The 27,905-nt window shown below is 44.2% G+C and overlaps 1 protein-coding gene across 1 annotated transcript in view; it reads left to right on the plus strand.

Annotated features, from left to right (window-relative positions):
* The window catches only part of LOC144731712 (forkhead box protein P2-like), a 181,801-nt gene that overhangs the window by 146,113 nt on the left and 7,783 nt on the right, over positions 1-27,905 (plus strand). Inside the window, exons 9-15 of the mRNA XM_078612897.1 lie at positions 3,921-4,008; positions 8,789-8,872; positions 13,577-13,784; positions 15,234-15,310; positions 15,619-15,720; positions 23,157-23,278; positions 23,678-23,747. Coding sequence (XP_078469023.1) covers positions 3,921-4,008; positions 8,789-8,872; positions 13,577-13,784; positions 15,234-15,310; positions 15,619-15,720; positions 23,157-23,278; positions 23,678-23,747 — 751 coding nt within the window. The remainder of the gene's footprint in view (positions 1-3,920; positions 4,009-8,788; positions 8,873-13,576; positions 13,785-15,233; positions 15,311-15,618; positions 15,721-23,156; positions 23,279-23,677; positions 23,748-27,905) is intronic.

The following is a 27,905-nucleotide window of genomic DNA, read 5'->3' on the forward strand; positions in this document are numbered from 1 at the left end:
ACTGCAAAACTCAACCTGATTAAATGTCGCCTGCATTATTCTCCACGCACTAAATTGACGTTAAATTGCATGTAACAAAAATATGCTAATTGTAAATGACGGGTGTAGCTCCAAACAAAATGCACGAAACGACGCATTCTCCCTGTGCAATTACCTGCCTGTAAAGTGTCTTCTCTGGTCATGAATTTCCCGAATCACTGTCACAATGGGAAAATACATGTTTTTTATTCCCATTTTATCTTACGCACAAAGTTCGCTCGTTCGTGTCTCAGGCCGCTTGTCCTGGTGAGGGTCGTGGCGGCAGCGTGTTGAGTGGTGGCGGTCCACACCTCCCTCTCCCTGGCGACAGACTCCAGCACTACTACACTATACACTACTATACACTATACACTACACTATACACTACAATACACTACACTATACACTACTATACACTATACACTACTATACACTATACACTACTATACACTACTATACACTATACACTACTATACACTATACACTACTATACACTACTATACACTATACACTACTACACTATACACTACTATACACTATATATTACTACATTATACACTACTATACACGACTACACTATACATTACTATATACCACAATACACTATACACTATACATTACTATACACTACTACACTATACACTACTATACACAACTACACTTTACACTACTATACACTACTACACTATACACTACTACACTATATACTACACTATACACGACTAAACACTGCACTCCTATACACAGACTCTAGCTCTTCCGGGGTAATTCCCAGGCGTTCAAAAGCCAGCTGAGCGACATCGTCCCGCCAGCGTGTCCTGGGCCAGCCCCGGGGTCTTGGCCCAGTGGGACAAGCTGCTGCTGCTGCTGCCCGTTAGAGTTCCAGGGGGAGGCTACCAGGGGGGGAGGCATCCTTACCGGGTGCCCGAACCACCTCAACTAATCAATAATATTTTGATGCAAAGTATCTTGTAGCAAAGTGACTGTCACATTTTCAGTTTGGCGATATTTTTCAGGGATGGATTTTATTCACTAAATCTGGTGAATATAGCGGCCTCTGGTGGCTTATAGAGTCCCTTAAAGGCTTTACGTGCAACGCAAATGCAGTGAGAAATGTTGACTGCTTAACACTTGATTCAATGCATGTAATTGTCTTACTTTAGCAGCTATATTAATTGATGCATCCTCTCATCTGCTCGTAGAGTATGTTCCAGCAGTTGCCCCCCCCCCTGTCTGTATACACGTCCATTCATCTAGAATGTTAGACAACAAAATAATCGGTGATACTGCATTGGCAGTGGTGCACAAACACACACACCAAAAAACTCAACACACATGTCAATAGTTCTTCCCCAAAGAGGAAAAATTCTATACCCATCTCATAGGCCATGTTTCTGGCAAAGAGCCCCTACATAATATGGGCCAATTGTTCACCCGTATAATTTAGCCCATTTAGATGCCCTTTCCAGGAACTAATCAGTCGTTTGTATTGAACTCACAAACAATATATTCTGCCTGTCTATGACCGAGTGTTTTTCAAAAGCAATCAACGGCGTCTGCCGTGGACACTTTCTTGAACGCCGGATGTCTGCAAAACAGTGTCTTGGGACGCTCTCCATTGAGATCCTTGCTTGGTTTTCAGCTCTAATCCGGCACACTTATTTTGTCAATCTCTGATCATCAAGGAGGAGAACAGACTGCCATCACAAGTGGTCTTAATTGCTCGTCTTCTGTTTAATCACCGTAAATTCACACCTGTGCACTCTGTCAAAGTGCTGTCATCTCTGCGTCTTCGGGGTGCCTTCCCAGACGGAAGCGCATTAAACCAACCTCGGACAATGCCACGATTCACTTCATTCATGAGGGGTGGAGAAATACAACGTTTGAGATAAAATGCGAATGTCGTGGAAGACTTAAAAGCATGAGAAAATTCGAAAGCATAAGCAATTTTACTTTTAATTATATTTCCACAGTGTGTGGTATCATACGGATTATACGATGTCATCTCATGATATTATGTATCCTAAACAAAAAGACACTTACAACATGATAATTGGTGTTTTACCCTTCTATCTGGCAACAAAACTGACACCTTTTTTTACAAGGAGTCATGTTTGCATAGACCACAATACCTGCAGTCATAATGCAAACAAAAAACATAACTCTGATAATGAATGTGCACTGTCCTTGAAGTTGATTGGTCCACACCCAACTTCAAGCACAGTGCATACATTTTCAGAGTTATGTTTTTTGCTTGCATTATGACTGCAGGTATTGTGGTCTATGCAAACATGACTCCTTGTAAAAAAGGTGTCAGTTTTGTTGACAGATAGAAGGGTAAAAAACCAATTATCATATTTTTTACTGGCAAATCAGGTTCCAATGGTGTAAACACTCACAACAATTACGAGGGTGTAACGCACAGCACTGCCATCACCTGTCCACACCTCAATGAAGTCTCAGCCGCTCCCGGTAAATTAGTTCGGTCAAGCAAATAAACGCTGGCACAAACATTTCGTACGATTAAGTGAACGGGTGTCGCAGCCTTTCCTCCTATACGCAGGGGACGAGAACTCGAAGGGAACACACGATGGGCAATGAAGTCAGGTCACGTCGCTGCTCATTCTGTTGAGCGTTTACCATTTGATTAGAGTTTGTTTGATATTGACTCTATATGCCCCCCTCCCCGCCGCCGCCCCCAATGAGTCTCTGTATGCCCCCCCCCCCCCCCCTTTTAAACACAGTCACCCGACAAGATCGCTTAACAGCCCCACTCTAACAACACCTAGCAAGCATTCTGCTTTAGCTCTCATACGAGACACATATTGTTAGGTTTTTTCGGTGAAGTCACGTAGGTAAAAAATTAAAATTAAAATTGATAAAAGTAAAAGTAAAATAAAATAAAAATCACGACGTTTCGGAGACAACACAAGCTTCCGTCTTCAGGTGGAACCGTCACAGCACGCTTGCTGTATCAAGTAAATGAGAAATTCCAAGAGATACTACCCCGTATATATACTGGTTGAGGGGGGGGGGGATGGGCCAGGACAGACACATATTAACCAGGCTGGAATCTCTGCTCAGCTTTTGAGATACGACCGGGTGCATTGTTGGTATTGTTTCTCATTACGCTTGTTCACCCGGGGAAAGTCTCACGGAGTCTCAAGACTATTATTTTTTTCAGGAGGGTCCTTGCCTCGTAGGCTCTCAGTGATGGCATCACCTTCACTCCTCTATTTAAGACTGAAGCAGGAAGGCTTCTTCACAATTATGGCAAAAAATCGCCCGATGAAACCTGTTTGAAATCGCCAGCCAAAAGTCACGGTCCTCAATTTGTCAATGTTGTGGGTTTGCCTTTCGACGCACACACGTGTGCTGAAGTAGTAACGAATTTGCACGTTTTGATTACGTGCCAAACCTTACTAATTGGCTGTGTCAGGTGGTGGCAGGTTCATGACACATTAATATTTACGCCATCTAACCCAACAAAAAAACTATTAATGGGTAATATTGGTCGTGAAAGGCTGCTGCTGCTGCGTGTTAAACCGCCCTGCCAAGTTTTTGCACTACGGGGGGGGGGGGGGGGGGGTTGCTTTGCGTAATCCCAATTAAGTAATTTTCAAAAAATGTTTGCGGCATTGGGATGTTTGACCAATACCAGTTAAAACTGTATATAGCTATGTAACTAAACCAGAGAACATGGAGCCAACCCCCAACGGAACAGGTGAAGACAAGTGGGAGAACAGGGGTAGAACCTACAAATTCCACGCGGAAAAGTGCCCGAGTCAGGAATCGAACCCAGGTCATTCTGGCCATGAGGCCCAAGTGTTACCACTGTGCCACCTTGCTGTCCTGCCAGGATGATTTGTGACATTAAGTTGCTTTATCTGTGTTTGTTGCAGACACCTCAACAATGAACACGCTCTTGATGATCGGAGCACGGCGCAATGCAGAGTGCAGATGCAGGTGGTACATCAGCTCGAGATTCAGGTGAGTGCGTGTACACGTACAGGCACTGACTAAACCCACTTCCGGATGACGACTTCCCCGACACGTAAAAATCGGAATCTTTATTGAGACTGCAGGAGGAGGAATCCGAGGAGCTATGAAGCTCTTTTTCACAGATGTCCAGTTTTTTTGTTGCAGCACTGCTCTCCATCTGTCTACCATGTAGCCCCGCAGCAGCCTAAAGCAGACACATAATCTGAATATCTATTGATAATGGAGGAATCCGAAGAGCTGTAAAGCTCTTTTGTCACAGATGTCCAGTAGGGGCGGGTCAGAGCGGTTCAACAGCAAACAGTGCAAAGTCTAGGAAAGGTAAAGAAAACACTTTAACGAATTTAAACCAAAACTTAACTATTATTATCTTACCAGGTGAAGCCCACGACATTATTTGCTTCTCTTTCAGAAGTTACCTGGCCACGAATGATAGCTCAACGAAGTGGCTTATCACGTGGACGTTTCTAGCAGCAACATAATCTGAATCACCAATAGCATCCTGGTTTGTGCACGGTGGTCAAACCTGCTGAGCTGCTCAAATATAATGAGAGCAGTGGCATTCTGGGGGAATTGCTCACCGGCTCGCTTTGAGGCAAGCGGCAGAGGTGCATCCCTGCAATGGACCTGCTCATGGCGCTGACGGCAGAAGGGTATTTTCGAGACGGGGGCTAAAGAGATCCCCTCAAGAGGGTCTCTTGGCCTACCGTCTCATGCTCGCCAGGCATCTTGGAAGGGGTGGAAGTTCCCACGCTTGACCTGACGATGCGCTGGCTGTGGGTGCACGCACCCATTGATGCTGCTGAAAATAATAACAACGTTTGGTCCTCATGTAAACGCGCTGCTATAACGAGGCCTATTCTTGCCCTGTCGGTTATTTGTGCTTGTTTGGCCATACTTTGCCAAGCCGTGTCATGACGGGTTAGGGAAAGCGGTGGTTGTCATTTGCCATGGCTGCGAACCGAACTCGGGAAACTGGGCTCATAGCGCAGTGAGCGAACCTGTTTCCACAGAAGCACAACATATGGAGCTAAGAGTGAGTGGTAAGAAACTTGCCAAACATTTCTAAGACTCGTGACTGGGAATAAACCCCACAGCATGTCCAGTTCACTCGACTCGACATCACAGTGGCTTACATCTGCAGAATAAGCCCATCAATAATTCTTTCATCCTCCGTCTTATTACCGAATGACAAAGCATTAGCCTCAGTTTATCCTGTGATTGTGATAATATTTCAAACTCGAGGCTGTTTATCAAGATGTCTTTCTTCGGTTCAATGCAACGATATTTTTAGAAACAGCAATAGCTTGCCCACACCACCCCATGGCCCGCAGTGTTCCGCATTGCCCTCCCCTCGCGAAGCAGAGACGTAAATGGATATTCCACTGCAAACAGCATGTGTGTTTACCAATGTGGGGTCACATGCGATTATTTCACTGCATAGAGGATTCCCATAATAATACGTAACATCTGAAGGTTCTGGTTATTTCACATACTTATATTTCTGCACGGATGTCTTTTCTCAGCCGTATATTATTCGTTTTTTTTTCGACAATTTTTATTTCTTTACAAAAGTGGAATGTGTTTTATTGAGAGATGGGCAGCCCTCGAGATAACATGTTTTTTTCTTTCTCAAATAAACCAAAAAATTGCACGGCCAACTCTTTTATTTTTTATTTCACACCCAGCGATTGACTTTGTCTAATGCAACATTGTCATCGTATCTGAATGGCACTGTGCTCCCACTCAACGCATCCAAAGAAGTTTGGAGTCGTTTGCATGTTAATGATACATAAAAGCATTCCACGCTTCACTTTAAATACATCCTTTGTCGGGCAGTTGATATTTCTGAGCGCGCCTTGTGATGTTCCGTGATGGAAAAGGCGTCCAAACCCTCCAAGTAAGGAGACAAGCCAATGGTCGTGTCTGATTGCTCTGAAAGAAGGTTTTTTTTATTCTTCTTCTTATTATTATTATTATTATCCCAGAGGGCATTCACCGTGATCTTGAAAGCCGAGTTCTGTGGAATCTTCTGACATTGGGTTTTATTATGTGCATACTTTTTTTAATAATGGCAAAACATAATAGAAAAGAATATATATATGACATGGGGCAGAATTATGCCTTGTGTTTAGTCCAGCGGCGAGCACGCGTCTGACTTGAGCAAAAGCCTGAGATTTGCGCCCGAGCGACTGGCTTCCTGCGGATGCCGCCACTGAGTGGTGGCGGGGTGGCACACGGGCCTTGCGACGCAGAGGTTGTCGGTTCGATCTCATCTCCCGCCGCGGCAGATGAGAAGCAAGGTTTCTGAAATCCCCCCCCCCCCGCCGCCCCCCCTTACGACCGCCCACCTCCTCTGTCCACCCAGCAGCAGTACACATGGGCTCAGCGCACAGTCGATGGGCAGGCCGCATGTTGGTAGGGTAAAGTGTGGGTAATCACAACTCTCCCAAGACGCCGGGCCAGCTTGGAAGAGTAGGCCAAATACCCTCAAAGACATTGCAGGACTGGCACATGCAAATAACACCAAACTAGCTTTCCAAAATGCATCGCTGCAGCCTCTCTCAGTCAGAACACTCACGACCGAATACTTTTTTTACATGCCAGGTTTTGGTTTGGGCACAACAATGCATCATCGATTCGTTGGCTGACAAAGATTACTACACTGACAACGCACGCTGCAAAACACACGTGCCTGAAATGTTAATGGAATGTGTTCACGTGAACTCCTCCAGTTACTAGATGCCACTACATTCACCAAAATGTGATAGTGTATATTTATATATTCTTGAATCGAATCGCGACCCTTGATAATGACAAATCACCGGATCGTGACCGGAGTGAATGTACATCCTTACTGTTTGATAAGGCAGCGGTGCTTTACGAAAATGGATGTTACAGATCTTGAGAAACCATTCACAAGTGTAGGTTATTGAGTGCTCTAGACTAAATCCCACATTTTAAATATAGCCCCAAGTCAAATATGAAAAAGCATCGCACTATCCAGCTATTATCTTCCCTTTTGTAGCATTTATTATAGGTTCATATTAAATTAAAAATCATCCTTGTGATTAGCTGTACATCCCACGAATTCAGAAGAATCATGATGCTATTGCGTATGTTCCCACGGATGTGTTGTGCAGCTCTCTGATGCCTTTCTGGGTTGTACCGCATGGCATTCGGCATGATTTCCGACGTTTCAGTTCCTGAAGAAGCTCCCCAGAACGTCGAGCAAAAACGTCGGACCTGACGCCAAGCAAACTAAAAACATAAACCTTTTTTTACGATACAATTTGTATTTGTAGCAGAGAAGGCTCACCAGGCTATATAGCTCTTTTTTAGAAGTGGTGCGGCCACAAATGATACTTCAACGACGTGGCTTTACACGTGGACATATATTGCAGCCAAATACTCTTAAACACAAGTTGATTCTAAATGTGGAGGGAAAAACCGGAGGACCCATAAAAAATCCACGTGACCACGGGGAGAGACACGCAAACTCCAAATATGCACAACAGGCGTCAGGTCAGAATCGAACCCACGACTGCCTGTATACGAGGCGAGGTAGTTAACATCTCGCCATCGTGACACGCGAACACGACTCAGGAGTACGTGGAAGAGCCACACACAGTCATGCGAATTTACGCCAAATTGCAATGTAGCAGAGTGTAACAGCCCACGTCATTTGACCCACCTGATGGGGTAATTACAGGCGCAGTTAAATGAGAACAAACACCACCTTTATCTCTCAGCCTACCCATCCAATGCCCACTCCACTGAGTCCATAATTGGATTGACAGTGGATTTTTTTTTTCAAACAAGATGTATAAATAAGCAATAGCTTTCCATAAGTAACTGTTTGCTAAAATATTTAATGGGTCATCCTTGTGATGCCTTAAAATACCATCTCAGTGGAATCACGTGAGTTTCAGTGCTATATTAACACATGCAACTACTCAACCTTTTAAAGCTTGTCATGTTTTTGGGTTTTTTTATTTGTATGGAGCATCCAGACTACTTATTGCTATGCCAGGGAAACTTAACTTCCATCAATCCATCCTTTAATTTTGTTAATTTATTTTTCCCTAGCGTACGAAACTCACTGTGAAACTTACGACACACCCTACGCAAAGCTCAATGTGCAGCCCCGCAATTTCTCGCTCACACCACTGTTGGCAGAAGAGTATCCGCTAGAAGGAGCCTCAGAGAGCCACCCTGGCGGGTATATTGGCCTGCTCATTAATTGCTGGCCAGACATCTTGGCGGAAGTGCGGGTACCCACACTTTACCACACCACGCACGACCTTCCGATCCTTTAACAGTGGTGAAAAAAGTGGTGAATCTACTTATAATGTTGAGGGGGCCGGTGGGGGGGGTAGGGGCATTCTCTAAGAATCGTGCCCACTGTTTTAACTGTCATGCCGGGAGACTTTTAGATTTCAACTCCAGTCTGCTAACCATTGCAGCCGCCGCACGAGTATCAACACTCACACATGTGCAGCGTTTTAGGCAAGTTTAAGTAATGATATTACTCTCAAAAATTTCTAAGACAATCTTTAGGCCATGCACCGTCTTGATTAGCGTGTGAGCATTGTTATAACGTTTCGCGTGGGCGTGAGTGAGTGAGTGACGCCTTTTTTTGCATGTCTCCATGCGCTCACGTCTTTCACCGCGGTTGATATCCCTAACCAAAACGGAGGCTCTTTTATATTTAATATACCGGTCAGTTTGTTTGTTGTCAATAATGTCTCCCCATTTCTTTTGATTACAGCTTGACAAGGAGCGGGAACGGCTACAAGCCATGATGGCTCATTTGCACATGTGTCCACCGGAGCCCAAACATCCACTCCAACCCGTAAGTAACTCACATGCGTCTCTCCACGAGATGTTAACGCCCTCGCCTGGTATACAGGAGGTCGAGGGTTCGATCCCGACCCTTGACGCCTGTTGAATATTTGGAGTTTTGCGTCTCTCTCTCTCCGTGGTCGCGTGGATTTCTCTCCAGGTCCTACGGGTTTTCCCTCCACATTTAGAATCAATATGCATTCAGAGTATTCGGGTGCTATAAATTCCCACGTGATAAGCCACTGCGTTGAGCAACCATTTGTGGTCAGGTCGCTTCTGAAAAAATCTAGAAAGCTCATTGGTCCTCACCTGGTTTCAATTTTAAAAAAAATGTTTAAATAAAGACACAAGGTATTTTCAGAAAAGTTTAGTAGCCTGGCCCATTCACGAAAACGTACAGAGGCATCCCACGTCGAATCTGTGTAATTGGCAGCTCCACCTCCCGTCGACAAAAAATCGAGCGCGAGTTCAACGTATAACTGAGGAGCAGTCGGCGTTTGAGAATCTATGTGACACGGCGGCGTGGTTTAACGTTCGTCTTTTGAACAAGCAAAAAAAATGTAGATGAATTATTGGGGGAGCTGTTATTTGATTGACCGACCCTGTGATAACAGTTACATTATTGCAAGAAACCGGGTTAACATTTAACGGGGAAGATGATCAGTTAAATAACCGTCACATGTAACCTCAAAAGCCGGCTAAAGCAGTGGAGAGAGAGAGAGAGGGAGATACATTGTAATCGATAACTATTTTCTCGGTTGGCTATATATTATTTTCAAATTGGAGTTTTTCAAATTGGAATTTCTCTCTGTATTTTGGTATCTTTCTGTCTGTCTGTCCTTCAGTGGGTCTCTCATTCGATTTCTCACCGTCTCATTTTCTCTCTCTCGCTTCACTCGTGACTTTGGCTCAGAATAACTTTGTGCAGTACACGAAGAAAGGCAAAAACTGTTTTACACACTAAATAGGCTTTTTATTAGTTTAGTGTTATTTTGACATTACTGACACAGCCTTGAATCATATAAAGTTTAAATAGCCGAGATTTAACTTTGTAGAAAAATCATTGTGTGGCACATATGGATATTACATTATAGCAGCTGTCAGGCTTTTTAACTTTTGAGCGTCTAAATTTCAAGGTTCCCACATTTGGCCATTTTCATGAATTTTTAATTTTGGTCAAAAGTATCACATTAGTTAGCGGTTATCGCTTTGCGAATGTGATTATTTTTTTCCCTTTCTCATTTTGCACAGCCACAGTCACTTAACATTATTGCATGTAGCATCCTTTAAGCGTTTATTGAAACACTGATTCAAGTTTTACTCTCGTACAAAGCTCACATCGGGATCTAGTAAATTAGGCACATAACTCCAGTCGTATGGATGCTTTCAAGTGCACGGGATCTCAGGCTCGATATATTACTGCCTTTCTTGCGCACCTGATTGGCAAAGGCTGTTTTCAATCGGAGTTTTAGTAGGGGGCACGTGGCCAGCAAAATTTGAATGTAATTGATGAGATGGTGCTGATTTATGTTCTCATATGCAAAGGCTCCAAGCCGAGACGGCACCTGCATTTGATGAATATTGATAGAAGGAATTTATTACCAAGGTGAAATGAGCTCTGAAGATTCATCGCAGCGCTCAGAGCAGCTATCAGTATATGAACATGCTGCGTGGCTATACCAGGCGATTACATTATGTCGTTAACTCGGGCTTTGGTTTTAGCATTAAACAGTGGCTTGTGGTCACGCCGTGCCCAGAAAGGAATTGTTATTAGACCTCTGCATCTGCAGTATAATGATGAGCTAGATGTCTGAATTTCCGGGGGTTAACACAGTACATGATTGAGTGTGCGTGCGTGTGCGTGAGTGTGAGCGTGCGAGTGTGCGCGTGCACTGCAATGTGGTGGCTGTCGTCCAAGGTTTGATTCCTGCCTACGCACATCAGCGGCGCCGACTGGTACACGCGATCGTCGTCTTGATTAACCGTGCGCTGTGTTACCATAAGCTCCGTTGTGGACGTACGACCATATACGGTTCTGGCCGTGCGTCCACTCCGGCTCATGTGCGGTATGCAATGGCAAGCCACAATATTCTATAAGATGAAATGGGCATGCGTGTGTATATTAATGATGTTTACTTAGGTTTGCTGAAGATGGATACGACAGTTGTTGAAAGGGATTAATGAACATGTAAAAAATTTCTTATTTAGTATATATATACTTGCATGATGTATATGACCGGTTGGAAATACCGGTAAAAAATAAATAACAGCACGTATCCCATAAGGAGTGACAAGTATATTGCCGTTGTTTGCATTTGCCAAACAAAAGAGCGTAAACAAAGTTGTGCTACGACCAGCGATACACAAAATTACGCCTGTGCATGCAAAGTTTTCAGATATTTTCTAACCAGATATGAACACAATTGAGACGAAGGCATCTCTTTCACAATGGGCTATCTGGGATGAAGTACTCACATAATGCGTGCAAAAGGGTTCCAGAGTGCAAACAACTCAAAATGTCTGAATGAAACAACATTTTTTCTTTTTAAATGGGTCAAGTCTCCCTGCGTAGACTCGGCATTAGTCTACGGCGGCTCTTGACTGCCGAAGCGGGCGGGCGGCGTGTCAGCTGCTCTGTCGTCGAGCGATCTAGGAATCACTTTAAAACATCATCCCTCCAATTATACCACAGCTTGACGCTGGCCTATTGTAATAATTAGCTGTGACAGCCCACTTCCCCGGCTGCCTGTTGTGTGAGCCAGAAGCCAAAAAAAAAATCACATAGAGGCGTCCAATTGTCGTTGAAAAATGAAAAGTAAGTAAGTAAAAAATTTAATATTGTACCGCTTACATTTCACCGATCTTAGATGTTTTATTTACATTTTTTTGTAATTCTTGACGTGCATTGTGCACAATACCGTAGCTCGTAATTTTCGGCCATTTTGGTGTCAGTGGGAAGAATAGGAAGAAAAAACCCATTAAAAGTTTTATTTACTATACATTTTACATGAAAAATGACACATATTTGCTCTTGACCTGAAGGTGCACATTAACCTGCGTTTGTTTACGAGATCGATAGAGAAAACACGTTGAAGGAAGGCTGCCTCTGGGAACAGGGGGGAGAGGGTATTTATTCAGTTATAGTTGAGTGGCAATCAATTACTTTTGGCATTTCACAGCAGTCGAGTGCGAGCATAATCATGTAATCAATAGTATCGCAAGAATGTCCGTGCTGTACAATGCATCAAGCATCGTTTACGTCAAGCTTTACAGTGAAAGACAACGTTCATTGTTTTTTTTTGGTCGGAAGGCAAATAATCTATTTAATTCGCGCCATTGTGGCAGTCAGTGCACTGCACATGATTTAATCGAGAAATACTTAAGAGTTGTGATTTGCTGTTACCAAATATGACCACGCACTGTATTGATGAGCGTTTTATGTTCTTAACATTTTCTGATGAACTGGAGATCTCCAGCGATTGAGCGTTGTGCTATGAATGTGTGCGCATGCGTCTGCATGTATTTTGGCCAGAACGTTGAGAGTCATTGAATCCAGCTAAACATAAATTGCCATCGAATTGCATAAAAGCAGGTGCTGCGTTATGACCCAAGATGCATTTTTTTCTTAAAATCTAGCTTACAGCCACTTGTGATTAAACTGGGTCCTCAAGTGCAGAAAGTTGATGGTCTCAGCCTGGTCACTGATGACTGCACATAAAGGCCCTCCACCCCCCCCCCCCACCTCGTCAAATCATATTTGCTTCTGCATTTCATTTGCTTTAATTCCAGCTCTGATAATGTAAAATATCACTTTGGGCTGTCGTACAAAAACCTTAATCCCATATGTTGAGCAATTGTGAAAGTTCTGCCCTCCACTGTGTGTTGAAGCAGAGGTCACTTGAACGGATCTCAGAGGTAGTTCTGTGATATCTGCTTCCATACGCCGTGAAATCTGCTTCTATCATGAAGGGTTGCACTGCTCCGCGTGATATTGGATTGAATATTTTGTTGAGTGGAATGATGCCAATGGCGAAAATCGGTATAAAATTTTAGATGAAATAAGTTCACAAAAATTTGTACAATTTTGCTTCCCGTTCAAGTTCAAAAGGAACTAGGGTAACAACTCTGTGATCCTACTTCCCCACGACTCCTAATTATCTGATATTTCCCACGGGTTAGGAGAACAAGCTCTCGGATAACATCTCAATTAATAGGATCCTTGATGTTCGTGCTGTGCTTCATCGTGGATAAGAGGAGCACCATTGGTCCAGCGATGCGCGCAACAACGAGCCTCACCGCAGTTTCATTCGCATGAGCCGGCAAGTCACCAAGACGCTTAACCTTGCCGCCGCGGCGCACAACGAAAGAGCAGGTCTACCACTCTGGTGTGTTTTTTTGTGGGGGGGGCGGGGGGGGGGGGGTGTACCGAGTGGAGTTTGCGACGATGTCCAATGTTTAGCTCCACGCCCCAAAAAGAAACTCCCAGCAACCTGGATTCCGTGTCGCAACAGCACGCGGCACGACCCAACAAAAACACATCGGAGAGCTGCACGCCTGCACGGTGGAAATAGGCTTCTCCCGTTTGCGCACGCTGGCGACAGCCAGCTTCAGCACGTTCGCTGTCACGATCCTGTTGCTCACCCGCGTCTCCCGGCTGACTCGTGCACGTCCCTTCCGTCTGTCCCCCGCCCCCGCCCGCCCTGTCCCTGCGCAGCTCAATTTGGTGTCGAGCGCAACTCTGGCCAAGAGCACGCCGGGGTCGCCGCTGCAGGGCAGGCCGCACGCGCCGCTCACTCCGACGGCCACGTCCGTCATCACGGCGCTCCCCCAGGGCCAGCCGGTGCTGTCGCCGCACACGCTGGCGAGCATGAACGCCGCTCGCCGTCGCCACCTGGACAAGTACAGTCTCCCGCTCGCGTCCGGTGAGACACGCACACTTGACTCGTTTCGCCTCGGCTCCCTTGCGATTTGGTCCCCACCACCCCCCGCCCCACCAGCGATGTTATCACAGTCCCCGGCTAGCAAATTGGTCCCCACTCCCGCTTAGCGCCGGCTGTGATACGACCGGTGCGCGGCTCTCGCGGTCAGAGCTCGCGGCTCACAGTGGGATTGCCGCAAGTTGAAATCCACCCCCCTGCCCATCCCGCCCCCCCCCCCCCCATTCTTGGCCGGGTGGAATTGGAACGTCGCACCTCGCAGGCTGGGAGATTTTGTGGGTTTACTGACACCCCCCTACCCACCCATTACCCCGTGACAATTATCGATGTGGCACAGAGACATGCCTCCAGAATGTTGGACAAACTTCCATGATATTCATTTGAGTGTGTGGTTTTCTGCTCCCTTCAGCAAGGGTGAAAAGAACCTTTTAAATGTAGAACACAGTCGCATGTGAACAGTGAGCTCGGCACTGAGTCAGTAGCCAGTAGTTACTTGAATCGAATTCAATTATAATGCGGTCATTACATTACTTCTCTTATCTGTGATGAATTGGGTACGCACCTCTTTGCAGATCCTTTCTGTAATCTGACCAATAATCAACCAATCGCCAATAGGAACCCCCCCATAACTTATATTGAGTCCCCTGCTTCCACATCAATAAAATGGAGAAGTCAACCGTTGCCATGCCAGGAATTAATTTCCAATGTGGAATGCCCACCCGTGGCTCAGGGCAGGGCCATCGACAGAGATGAGCATCGCTTCATTGGACTTTCCAGCACGGAGGTGCTTAGACCCTCAACTTTGTTTCACTCTGATAGCTTTGCAACCCATTTTTTTTACATGCCTGGAACTACCTGGCCATCCAGATGAACACGTGTACCAGCTTTGGCACAAATCACGCTTGCCAAAACAAAGATATAGACAAGTACATTTCCCTTGAATCCTCATTTATGGGTACAAATAAAGAGATTTAGCAGAGAATGTTAACACATTATTTTTGTTAAGGCGCTCTTCCACCTCCAACCCAGTTTATATATAAGCTCCTAGCTTGGTAGTGTCTCATTCTTCACCTGAAGACGGCTGCTTGCGTTGTAGCCGAAACGTCGTGAGAATTATTTCATTGTATTATGTTTTATTTTTATTATTTTATTACTTCCCTTCTACGTGACTTTACCGAAAGAACCAAGAAAATGTTTACACCGTTAGTCAAAATAAACATCTGTCATGCGTTTTTTTCCTTAACATTTTTGGTTAAAATAATCATTCAGAGATGATGACATTCATGAATATCCTCCCTTCGACATTTACATTTTCTAAGTTTTTTTCTTTTGCCAAGTACATTTTGATTGGTTGCATATAAATATAGCAAAAACTGAGTGCACATTGATAACTTGTGTAACGATTGTGTGTGTGTGTGTACGCCTCTTCAACAGAGCTTAGTCAGAATGAAGAATTTTACCAAAATGCAGAAGTAAGACCTCCCTTTACCTACGCGTCTCTGATTAGGCAGGTGAGTATTGCTTTCACACCGTGCTCATTAAAGCGAATCCATGTACAAGTAAATAAATAAATTAACAACCCTCCATATATTTTGAGAGAGAGAGAAAAAACATTCGGAGATGGGTTATGGAAATGCGCGTGGGTCATTGTGTAATGGCGGTATTAATGTGTGGCCTCGACCAAGTTGGAATGTAATAATGAGGAGGCAATTATTAATATTTGATGTGCCCTTTGCATTTATTTCAAAGTGAAATCGGCAGGCCAGAAGTGGAAGTGATATAATGCCTTTGTTCTTCCCCCATGCAATGGGTCCGCCAGGCCATCATCGAGACGCCCGACCACCAGTTAACCCTCAACGAAATCTACAACTGGTTCACTCGCAAGTTCGCCTACTTCAGGCGCAACGCGGCGACATGGAAGGTAGGCACCGAAGCGAGTCAGCTGTTGTTGTCGTTGGTTGTCGTTGGTTGTTACCGTCCATCGGCCTCATGGGCCTTCTCTGGCCGCCAATGCTTTCTGAAATTGGATACGGATTTTGGCATTCGTCGAGAGAGAGAGAGACCCCAATTGCGTCAGCAACTGAAGGTTCCTCACGGCACGTCTCAATTCGATCGTTCCACATGGGTTGGCTGCTTAAGTAAATGCTGCTCGAGAGCATGGGGTTCAGAATGAGCGGAGGCTGATGGACAACAACACATCGAAGTCGTTGTTTGCTGGACTAGCACACTTCCTGTCACCTCATTTTATATTCAAAATGGACTTCCGGTCTGGTCATTATATATTCGATGGTACAAAAACTCAACCACATTCGTCAATAACACTGCCATGAAAGGAAAATAAATATTTAATATGATACATTTAAGGAAATGGCCCTTCTTAATTCGCACCGTTGCCATGAACAGCACCTATTATATGTTTGATTATCAAGGCAGTGCTATTGGCCGATGGACGGTGCTCAACCACTGCTGGCAATGCAGTATCACAACAAACAAACAAAGTGTTATATTCAATATGTTCCTGCCTGTTCAATCATCTATTCGGTAAACATGATCCTCCACGACGTAGCACAAGAGTTTGATGTCTTTTTAGCTAGTCTGCGTGTTTTATTTATTATTGTCAGCTCCGATTAGCGCACCGGGAATGTGGCTTTCCATCATAATGGTACAAGTTAGAGACTGGTGACACGTGCCAGAGCTTCTCAGTTTAGCCTGTGCCGCCAGTCATCCCTGCTGCACCGTTGTGCTTGTCGTGTCGATGTGACGCTTGTTTCCTGAGCCTCAACGGTGATGCAATCCAAATCATAGGGGATTTGTATCACTGGTGAGCAAAGGTCTCTCCTAGCTCCCGTCAGGCAGCTGGACAGCATGCAGTGGGTTGACAGCTATTGACGATCAACCACCTTGCACAGAGGCGGTGGTACGCTTCCCGGGGACAAATGTGAATATGTATATACCACCGAGTCCGTGTGAAAATAATAAATAAACTTGCTGGGGGAGTAAAAGTGAATGCAATGTTAAGGCGACACAAAAATTGAATGCAACATCGCTAAGCGGAAGAGCGAGCGGATCCTAATCAAAGGGATGCGACTTTAAATTCTGGTTCAGGGTTGACTCATGAGCCCATTATCCTATCAAAAGTTGATCAAAAATGAGTTACCAGTGTGTGGGGAAGTCAACCGTAGTTGTCCAATGTATAGCCAATAGCACTGTAGAAAATAAGAAATAAAATAATAAAAATCACAGCAAAATATCTGTAGTAACACTACAGTTATTTTGCTGTGCCTTTTTACACCTGATGAAGGAAGCTTGTGTTGCCTCCGAAACGTCGTGATTTAATTGATTTATTTTCATGTATTATTCTTATTTGTTGCGTGACTTTACCGAAAAAAACCTAAGAGTATGAATCCTTGCAGTCACGAAAGCTTCGAATGTAGAAGCACTGTCGAATTTGCACCCCTGGCTCTGGGCTGTGAAGAGTTGCGATGAGTAGCGCCTCGACGCTCTTGTGAGCAGGAAAATCACTCAAACTCGACTTGGCTTTGACTAAACATGCAGCCATTCTTTTGGGCCAACATACACAAATCCATCCAAGTTTTTTTTCCTATTTTGTTTGGCCTCCCTCTCTCTCTCTTACATTTGTGGTCCCCTCCACTCAGGTCGCGTCATGGCACCTGCTAAGCGCAGTGCTGGACATGTGCACCGTTGGTTTTTGACGTTTACGGTGCGAGATCAGCCTGTGCCACGCTCGCCACAGGCCACCCGGCGGCGCTTGTGGCGGCTGTGAGAGAGCGTGCTGAGGTGCTTTTTGTCAGCCGTGAGCGGAGTTTTTTTCATGCCATCGTCGCGCACTGTTGGCCAATTCGGGTTCCTGCGGCCGTCACGCGGACAGGGGTCAAGCGCGCGTGAGGCCAGCGTTTTTGTAAAGCTCCATTTTTAACAGACCGCATTATCACCACGGGAACTTGTATATGTTTAAAAACATATACTTACATATACGTCGAAATATGCGGGCGCTGCAGTGACAAGATGTTATCTCCCTCGCCTTGTATGCAGGAAATCATGGGTTTTATCCCGACCAGATGCCTGTATATTTGAAAATTGCACGCCCTTTTTCCTGTGCCTCCATTTAGCAGGGTTGGCTACGTATGGTGCGAAAGAAATCCAAAATACATACACAAAATGACAGAACCCTGCCAGATTTTGAACACGGGAATTGCTGCGCATATTCAGCCTCACCCGAAGCAAAGCGTAATCGCACGTGCGCACTTGTAAGCGTGGACATTGATACATGAGCCGCACACAAGCATGCTGACATTGGCAGCATTCGCGTTCTTTGCAGGTGTAAACATGGGTCAAGGACCCTTATTGAGAATGTGCTGCAGAACACAGCACGCCTAATGGAAGTGCCATTTGAAAATAACCAAAGGTGATCCCTTATGCAAGTAAATCCCAGCCAAGTGCAATGCTCCTCTCCGCTTTCCATTAAACGCGAATCAACGAGAGTGCCTGAAGAGACAGAAATGGTATTATTTAAAAAATCCCTGCACGTGAATGTTTATTGTTTTTCGCTTGCTCAGACTTCAAAAAATATCTCACAGTCCGTCGGTGTTAAACTTCCAGTGTGTGGGGCCCATTTTAATGTCATACCGGTAGGATTTCAAAATCCTTGCAGGCTGACGGACGTTAAGCGGAGTTAACGTTAAGAGGCATCGAAGGGAGACGGCTACTTGCCCAGATGTCACGATTTTGAGACTGTAGCCCAGGGCTGATATAAATCGAAGTGACATGCACAGAGTTGTGTATTTGCTGTCTTTCCCATTCTGCCTTTGTTCCGCAGTTTGTTTACTTGTGTTAAGTCAAGCGGGTTTATGTTCGAAAATAATCTGGGAACAGAATTGTTAATGATCCTACATTCTTTTAATTCAGTGTCCTAAATGTGTTAATTAGCATGTGCCTAGAAATTATTTTGGAATAATAATATAATACGAAGCGTACAGCAATGCCTTATTTGTGGAGGAGTGGTGGAGCAGTGATTAGCACACTGCGATTCAGAACCCAGGAACCCGAATTAGATTTCCAGCTACAGCTTATGTCAGTAGGGAGATGTTAACTCCCTTGCCTGGTATGCAGGAGGTCCTAGGTTCGATCCCGACCCTGACATCTGTATATTTCTATGTGGATTTTTCTGTGGGTCCTCAGGTTTTCCCTCCACGTTTTGAATCAACAAGCGTTCAGAGTATTTGGCTGCTATAAATGTCCATGTGATAAGCCACCATCATTTGTGATATCCAGGTCGCTTTTGAAAAAGATCGATATAGCTCGTGGACTTTACCTGGTAAAATAAAGAGAGTTCAGAGTTTATTTTAGTTTTTATATTTGAAATGTCTTTGGGCTCCCTGCCACCACTTTGCCAACCCAGACGAGTGAGGTATGGTGAAATAACCTCATGGCCCTGATGAGGCCTTCAACTAGCAGTGGATTGAAAATGGATTGATAAGGTTCTGAAAAAAACGGTTTAAAAATGTCTATGTTTACAGGGTTTGTGTCTTTGTGCATTTCAAGAATGGAAATATCCATAAGTGTGGATGTATTTGTATTAATATGTACACGGGTTAAATGTTATCAACGGCAATGCATTAATTTATTTCAGTGTTTCATTTTTTGACATTTACAAAAAAATAAATAAAGTTGTTGTACCGAAACTTGTTAGCCACAGTATATTAAACTATGCCAAAAATCAAAATTCAAATTTTTTATAGATACTTTCTGGAGTTGACAGTACTGTGACATTAAAATTGACCCAGATGTATCATGTTTAAATTAACACAGTAAGCAAAATTACTTTTTTTCTTCTGCCTTGATAGATATCACCCCCTTTGGTATCTGTCAGCGGGTAGTAACGCGATTATTGGTCTCGGAGCTCATTTTCACTTCTCTATCAAGCATTCCTCCAGAAGTGATGGCTGGAACCATGCTCCTATTGCCTCTTTGTGACACATGCTTAACAGTTTCATCACCCAGCGCTCCACAAGCCGTGCCACTCCTTCAGAGGCCAAGGCGCCCACAGAGGGCCTCCACCTAATTAGATCCCTGCACACCAAAGTGGGGCCCTTTTTTTCTCTCAATAAATTAATGAATTAACAATCGACCCTTGTACGGCAGCCGCAGCCGATGCGTTTCATTCACGGCTCACCTTCGTCACATTTGCACCCACCTGTGCCCCCATTCGGGCAAAGGTAGCATGGAGGCCCATGCAGACCGGCGGGCGAGCGAGCGGGTGGCCCGGCTCCGTCGCAGTTTTTTTCGTGAGCGAAACGACGGCGAAACGCGAAGGGAAACGCAGAAAGTAGAGGGTTAATTTGGTGCAATTAATAGCGCACTGCCGTTTGGGGTTGGCATCTGAGAGGTCTCTGACACCGTAATTACGGCTGGATGGCGGGCGGGCTGAGTCCGCGCTGAGAGCGGATCGCCTTTGAGGCCCAATTAACGCAGGCGGGGGGGATTGCCTCGATCATTGCTGCAGGGCAATGTGAGAAACGCTGCCTTCCATCGTCCACCTTCTTGTTTTTGTTATAATGTATTTATGCGAGCACCATTGACCTTTTTTCGCCACTTAAAGCTGACGCTGCGACTGATCGCGGACCGCGGCTCTCGAAAGGGCGGAGTAACTTCAGCTGACGTGAAATTTGCATTTTTCTAAAAAAAAACAACTTAGGTTTTGTGGGGGTTGCAAATGGAAGGGTGGATGGAGCGCTTGGAACAGAATCAATTTAATGATGAAAAACAAGCGCAGGCGTTTAAACAATGAGGCACAATTACATGATGAGTGATTGATGTGCATTGATATAGTATTGGTATTACATTCTTGTTAATATGATTTTAGCACTTTAATGTTACTAGTTATTATAAATATGTAATAATATGCCTCCCGTTACATGTTATGTAATTTAATTGCATGTCATGTTAAGTCCCGTATGATAATGTGAATAACGCCCCAGCTACAACCATCTCATTATAAAAAGGAAAATAGCATATCCTGAAAAACATTGTAAATTAATAAGACAAATTATTTTTAAAACTTTTAATAACCGTTTAATTTAAACTCTCTCCATAAAAAAGCCATTTTTCACAAGTTTTCGTGTAATTATCGGACCCATTATTTAATGCAGTAAAAACAAAACGAAAAAATGTGGATCGCGAGCTTGAAAGGGATGGGAAATATAGTGCAATGCGTGTTTCTGTTAACCTGCAGCGCCTTTTGAAATCCGAAGAGCAATCTAAAGCTTGCGGATCAGGCCCCCCCCCCCCATGCAAAAGCACGCGGCAATGTTTCGTCTGTGAGCACTTCATTAGTACTCTGAACGAGGACAGTGGACCTCGTGGCTAGGGGCTACGCACTCAAAAGCCGACCTCCGGTTATTTACGCAAATTGTAGGGCAACGTTTTTTTGTTTTGGCGTGGTTTGGCAGCCAAGAGAAATGAAACCGTGAAGACATTCAGAAGGGTTAAACTTTGCTAGTGTGGACCGGATGATAGGGGGGGGGGGTGGATGGGATGCAGTTTAGCATGCTTTATTAGGTAGCAGTTGTGGCCGCATACTCATAAGGCTGATGCGCTGTGCACCCTCCCCCACCGTCGCTCTCAACCCAACTCATTTGCATGGACATCGCCATATAGCAGAGCGCAGCCGCAGGCGAGCTGATCAATCAAGTCACCAGGACCTGGGTCAGGCACTATAACCACTCAGTCTTGCCTTTTTTTATTTCCTCGTTAGAGGATGCTAGCAGCCAAGGGTGGTCTGTCTCATGCAAATGTGTGCGCAGAAGTGCGGACATATATTTATTTATTTTCCCAAGTAACAAAAAAAACATTTGGAGACGTGTCTTATTTTGTCCACAACTTTGTCGAGTTCGATCATTTACTAAACAGCAACAACACCGAACATTGCGTAATAATCATGACGCGATTATGGGCTACAGCGGGAATTTGTTGGCGCTTTTCTTTCTTCCTTCAAATATTTTTTTCCCTTCTCCTCCTCCCTCCTCTCCGCGCTGCCGCAACCTCATTTACATTTCTGTTATGCATTATATGCTAATGAGACGGAGCTCTTTGGGTGTTCCGGGAAAAGGTCAGACTTTCTTTCCCTCTGGGCTGGACAGAAAGATGAAGCTCGCTATATTGAGTGCGACGCTAAGCTAAGCCCCGAGGCTGGATTACCAGCCGTTCTGAGCAGTTAGTGCGACATAATCGTAGCACGGGCCATTTTGCAAGCGTCGCAGATCAAAAATGGACCGCTGCCTCCCTCCACGCTTCTTACGGCCACAGATTTGGCGACGACACAACGTAAAGAGGGCAACATTGCGCAGATAAGGGAGTTCATTAGATAATTCCCTGCCTTTGCTTTTTTCGATGGCCTGCGTTGTCAGGTTGTATCGCAGGTTGTGTGCGTTCAGTGCAGCCAATCTCGGTTGTGTTTAGTGGAACGGGCGAGAACTCTGGAACGACGACGTTTGGGGGGAGAGATGGGGGTGGGAGGTGTTGCCTGGAAGGCATCTTGAGATTAAATAAAATAAATTATTTTACCAGGTAAGGCCCACTGAGCTATACAGCTGTTTTTCAGAAGGGACCTGGCAACATATGATATGAGGCACAAAAGCCACAAATGAAGTGAACAAAAATAGTACTATTTTTTTTTATACCTACGTGACTTTACCGAAAGAACCAAAGAGTATGAAAAAGAGTACTTAAAAAAATTGCTTTCGTTTAAAAAATATGTTTGTATTAAAACACGTTACAAATGTAAGAATTACAAGCTGCTTATTGCATGTGTGTGGTTTGATTGTGAGTGTGATTAGTTAAGCTTAAAAACCAAATTAATAGAAATATGACCGACTATAAATGGTCATAAATAGCCTTTAATGGGTGTGTGCAAAGTATTTATATAAATTGTGTTAAATAGAAATAATTTCAATTCTGTTTCTGGATGATAAGGTGGATTAATCCTCTCTTTCTCTTCATAAACATGTATTTCATTACGTAATAAAATATTAAACGAAAAAAAAAACAGCATGCTTCCGTTTGTCAATCCACTGCTGGAGGAAGGCCTGCCCACGTCGAGTCAATGATCACTGTGGTTGTGTTACCATATTTCACCGCACTATTCAGTGTGGTTTGGTACGATTAAAACTCACCACTTATTTTAGCATTGGCCAGGAAGTAAACTCAGGTTGATAGTTTCCTAATACAGTTGTGCTAAAAACTGCACTACCCCTTCACGCCCAGTTTAATGTGCATTGAGAAGCAATTTCCAATATGCATGTTTCATCTTAATCAATGTTTTCTTAATGTGTCATTCAGAATGCTGTTCGGCACAACCTGAGTCTACACAAGTGCTTTGTTCGTGTGGAAAATGTAAAGGGAGCGGTGTGGACCGTGGATGAGATGGAATTCCAGAAAAGACGGCCACAGAAGATGACTGGGTATGGTGGACTACCACACACCATCGACACAATCAACTCGCGTCGGATTTATCTTCCATTGTCAATTCATGATCATCATCAGCCGTGATCTAATCCACTGCTGGATGAAGGCCTCCCCGAACCTCTGCTATTTGGCACGATCCTGCAATGCAATAAACAATTTTGCACATGAACTGATATCATCACTCCATCTCCTCCGTAGACCCTTTGCTGTGTGGATTCCATTTCCTGGCTACCGCTCCGATATTATCCTTGACCATCGGCCAATATCCATTGTCATCTACCGCGACACTGCGTCAGCAGGCTGCGCCACAGTTGTTCGTGAAATTGAGTGTTTTTTTTTTAAATGAAATAATGATTGTTGTTTGTCCTTGTGTCTGTGACGTGCGTTGTGAACAGAAGTCCCTCACTAATCAAGAGCATGCAGACAAGTCTGGGATACGGTGCGGCCCTGAATGCAACACTACAGGTTTGTGTGTGCCGCCTTTGTGAAACGGTGATATTTATTAGCGATTTCAATAATACATGATTTCGATAGACTCTCTCGCTCGCTGTCTTTCGTGGAATGTGAAGAGCGACCGACGAAACATTATAGCCGCACGTTGAGTCTGGTAATCCATTCAGTGGCATCAGAGGTTTCTTGATGTAAAGCTTCCATACCCGCTGTGTAAGCGTATAATAAGCAGTGGTCGGTGATGTGATGCATATATTGCGTATCACCACATTCACAACTGGGCGACTCTTTCATTCTACACTTGTAAAGGGAATAGCTGCACCTGCAGTGTGTTGTTTGGACACGATTACGCAGAGACCCGTTGTTTGAATAGACTTATTGTGGCCATCAAAAATATCTACGCCTGATTGACCAGTGGTCATGCGTGTCTGTTCGTGGTGGCTATCTCTCCTGGGTGATTGGCCAGATCTTTATGCGTGCCTGACTCACTGCTGCCCGGCTACGTGACATCGCCACTCAAAAGGATTTTGAGTCTCACCGATTGGCCATCTCCCAGCAGTTTAAAGCATACCTCCCGCCAACATTGGTTGAGAAAAAAAATATACACATCGTGTTTATTTTAAACCGTGAGAGCATCTCAACCCAAATTCAGATAGCATTGTTTTTTAAATGTTTGTTACCATTTATCAGGAAGATTGCCGTGGTGTAGTTCATTCTCAAGACAGTGCAATTCCGGAGGTCTCTGGTTCAGTTCTATATCCCGGCGTGGCAGTTGAAACAATTTTGCGAGTTTATTCAATACCCCTCCCCCATCCATCGCCTCTGTCCACCCAGCAGCATAGATGGTTCCACCACAGTTAGTCGTTCGGCAGGTAGGAGTGTGGTGGTGGGGTCAAAAGTGTGAGTACATCCTCCACCGCTTTGGCGATGTCTGGCCAGTGAGAAGGACAAATATTCTCAATGAGAGCTGCTCTAGAGTTTCTGCTAGTGGAGGCCCTTCCGCCAGCAGTGCCATGAGCAAGCAATTGCAGGGTTGCACCATTTACTTTGCTGGCCATTAGAGCCAATCGGATGTTTTAACAATTTTTTTTTTAAACACTCCACCAGTTGATCTTTAACAAGTCATCGTTGTGGATCGTTCCTTTGCTCTCCTCTTCAGTGCCCAGGAAGCGCTGGTACCTCAAGTGATTCATTAAAGGTTATTAATTCTGAGGCTGCGTTAAGCTAACAAATTATTATTGTCGTTATTATTAGAGTGTGAGCTATTTCTGTAAAATGTTACTCGGCAAAGCTCGACGTTTTGATAATGAACTCAATTGACGGGTGTTTTGCATGCCAGTGTGTCTCCATGTGTTTGTTGATGTGCAGCACGGGGATCGGGAGCGCAACAGTTAGCGCTACGCTGCGCTACGAACCCGGATACCCGAGTTCGATTCTCGCTCACGGCCAACACCAGTGACGATTATCTGAACTGGTCATGGGCCTCCCCTAGGTCGACTCAGCTTGAAATGAGTACCTGGTGGGGTGTGTAAACATCGCCACTGGGGAGACAAAGGCGGTCGGGCATGGTGCTGGCCACCCGCCTCTTGTGTGCCGTGCTGGCCTTCATAGGGGCCCGCTAACAGCACTTGCCCCAACAGTCTGTTAAGGCTATACTGGGGGGGGGGGGGTCTTTCTATTGTGTGTGTGTATGTATATGTTTAGAAGATGCAAGGAAGTGAAACATGGTTTTAAACGTAATGGAGACATGAAAAATGAGAATAGGTTTCATCGTTTGGTAATGGGGAAACATATTTACATGCCAAATAAAGCATCGCTGTTCATAATACCGTATGAAACAATAGCGATGTAATAATACCGTGTGCATCTAAAATAGTCCACTTAACTTTCATTGAGTGTGCTATCCGATGTCTTTACAGGAGTGTTTTTATAACACCCAGTGCTCCAATCAAGCCATAATGAGGCAATGCATTGCCATCAATCTGAATGGGATTAAAACAACATTTGTTGCCTCATTCATGTCCCAACAACGCAGACAACGCAGGGCTTGTATTACAGTCGGCTGGATTTTTACCTTGAGAATGTTTTCGTGAAACAAATCATGTGGAAATTATTTCATCTAATGCGGGACATTTTTTTCATTTCGGGAAAAAATGTAACTGCAAGACACAGTTCCATGAATATTAATAATGTCCACGGTAATGAATTTGCATTACTGTTTTCGCTTATGGCAAATTATAAATTTTTAATCGCATTCAGCAATGGTCCACCGTAAGATGTGGCTGACGAAATGGTGATGGGTTTTTTCTTTGCCTCTTCATTTTGCTCTGGATTTTTTTCTTCCTCCCATCATACATTTTCAAATAGACACATGAATTGCCGAAAACAATATAGAATATATATTTTTCAAACAATAGCACAAGGCTGGGTAAATCTCCCGTTAGGGGAGGACGTTGGTTACTGGCCGTTGATTTGGTCGTATTAACGCATCCGCGATGGCTTTTGTGTTGCTCGTACGGCACAGGCCGTTCTTCAGTAATCTGACCGTTAGCCGACATAATGCGCAAAGACAGCTGCTACTTATGAAAATGTCCTTGATTGAAGAGACGAGACTGCTATAAAATATGCATGCAGGGGAAAGCGCTCCGTTGAAAATTTCATGCAACTGGAGCACTTTTGATTAAACTAACAGCGAAAAAAAGTTTTTTTTTTACTGCTCACCCCCCCCCCCACCACATTCCACACCCGGGTCATCTCGTGCGTAGAATCGCGGCCTCTGGTGCCACAGTGGTTTCAGAGGAGTCGAAAATGTGGCACATGAGGCGGCATTTAACATCCCACATCAGGCCGTGTCATCATCACAGTTGTCATAATCATTGACTCGTCAGTTCGTTAAATTTAATCATTAAAACGGCCCGCGTTAACATCGTTTCTCGTCCGTGACGGGGGTATGAATGATTCCACTGGTTTTTCAACTTCATTTTCCCCAGCACACGGTCGTGCTAATCATATATTTAATAAGATAGTGCAGAAGAAAAAAATCACGCGGTTTGTTTAGCATTTAAAATGAACAGCTCACATGAATATCATTTGGACGATGGGAAATGCCAATGTTAGCTTTTTTATTATTATTTTGGTCTATTCCATGTGTCTGTTTGGGTTAGATAATGTAAACACTGGATGCGTTTATTCATTTGAGTGTTTACCCACTAGTCGTGAGATTTACCCACACTTTTTCGTCACTTTGATTAAGCCGAATAATTATCATTCGAAACGATTAACGCGCCTGGTTGTTAAGTTACCACAGCGTTTTTGATAATAATGGGAAGTCAATTACAAGTCGCGTGAGTTATTAGTGCTGGGAGACAATTTTTATTCCAATTTAAAATGCGGTAATGTGAATGATTGCAAATGCAGAGGTTAAAGTAATAATAATAATATTTTCAATAAAAGTTAATTTTAATAAAGCCAGATATATTTGACAAGCGGGAAGGTGTGTGGTAATTCATCATGAGAGCACGCGCGGCTTATTTGTGATATTGTCTTATTATATAAATGTGGATTCATCTTTGTTTAGAATTTTCCTCTCAAAATTATACGTTCCTGTGTAAGTATTAGATTCTTAAAGTTTTAGTCCTTCCTGCGCTTGGCAGCACACTGGGCAAGACTGCTTTCCATCTTCTGCCAACCAAACCCGCTTCATCCCGTGCTATTCAATTAAGTGACGAATCGTTCGTAATGTAATCTCTCCAAATTATATAGTGGGTCTGCTTCTTTCCCTGGTTCTGTTTTCCCGTTCTCAGTTCATTGCGGCAGTGGTAACACTTTTAGTTGAGGATCTGTGTTCGATTCCTGACTTGGACACCTTTCTGTGTCGAGGTTATAATTTCTCCCCCTGTTGTGCATGGATATCCTGTGGTTTCTCTAGTTTCCTTCCCTAGAAAAAAAGAAACATGCAACGTTAATGCTCTTGGCCAAATTGCCCATTGCTGCCATTGACCCAAACAGATCTCTCGGATTGGAAACATTTGCATCGTGACTCATTCTCCAAGACAATGTCTACATAAATACAGCAGCAGCTACATCGTAACGCTCTTTAACATTCGTAGTGCTGCAGTGGGGGAAAAAATATACATATACATACATTGCCGTTCACTTGGCACAACTATTGCG

The sequence above is a fragment of the Lampetra planeri genome, chromosome 40, assembly GCF_965212315.1.
Source record: "Lampetra planeri chromosome 40, kcLamPlan1.2.h2, whole genome shotgun sequence".
NCBI classification, from domain to species: Eukaryota; Metazoa; Chordata; class Hyperoartia; order Petromyzontiformes; family Petromyzontidae; genus Lampetra; species Lampetra planeri.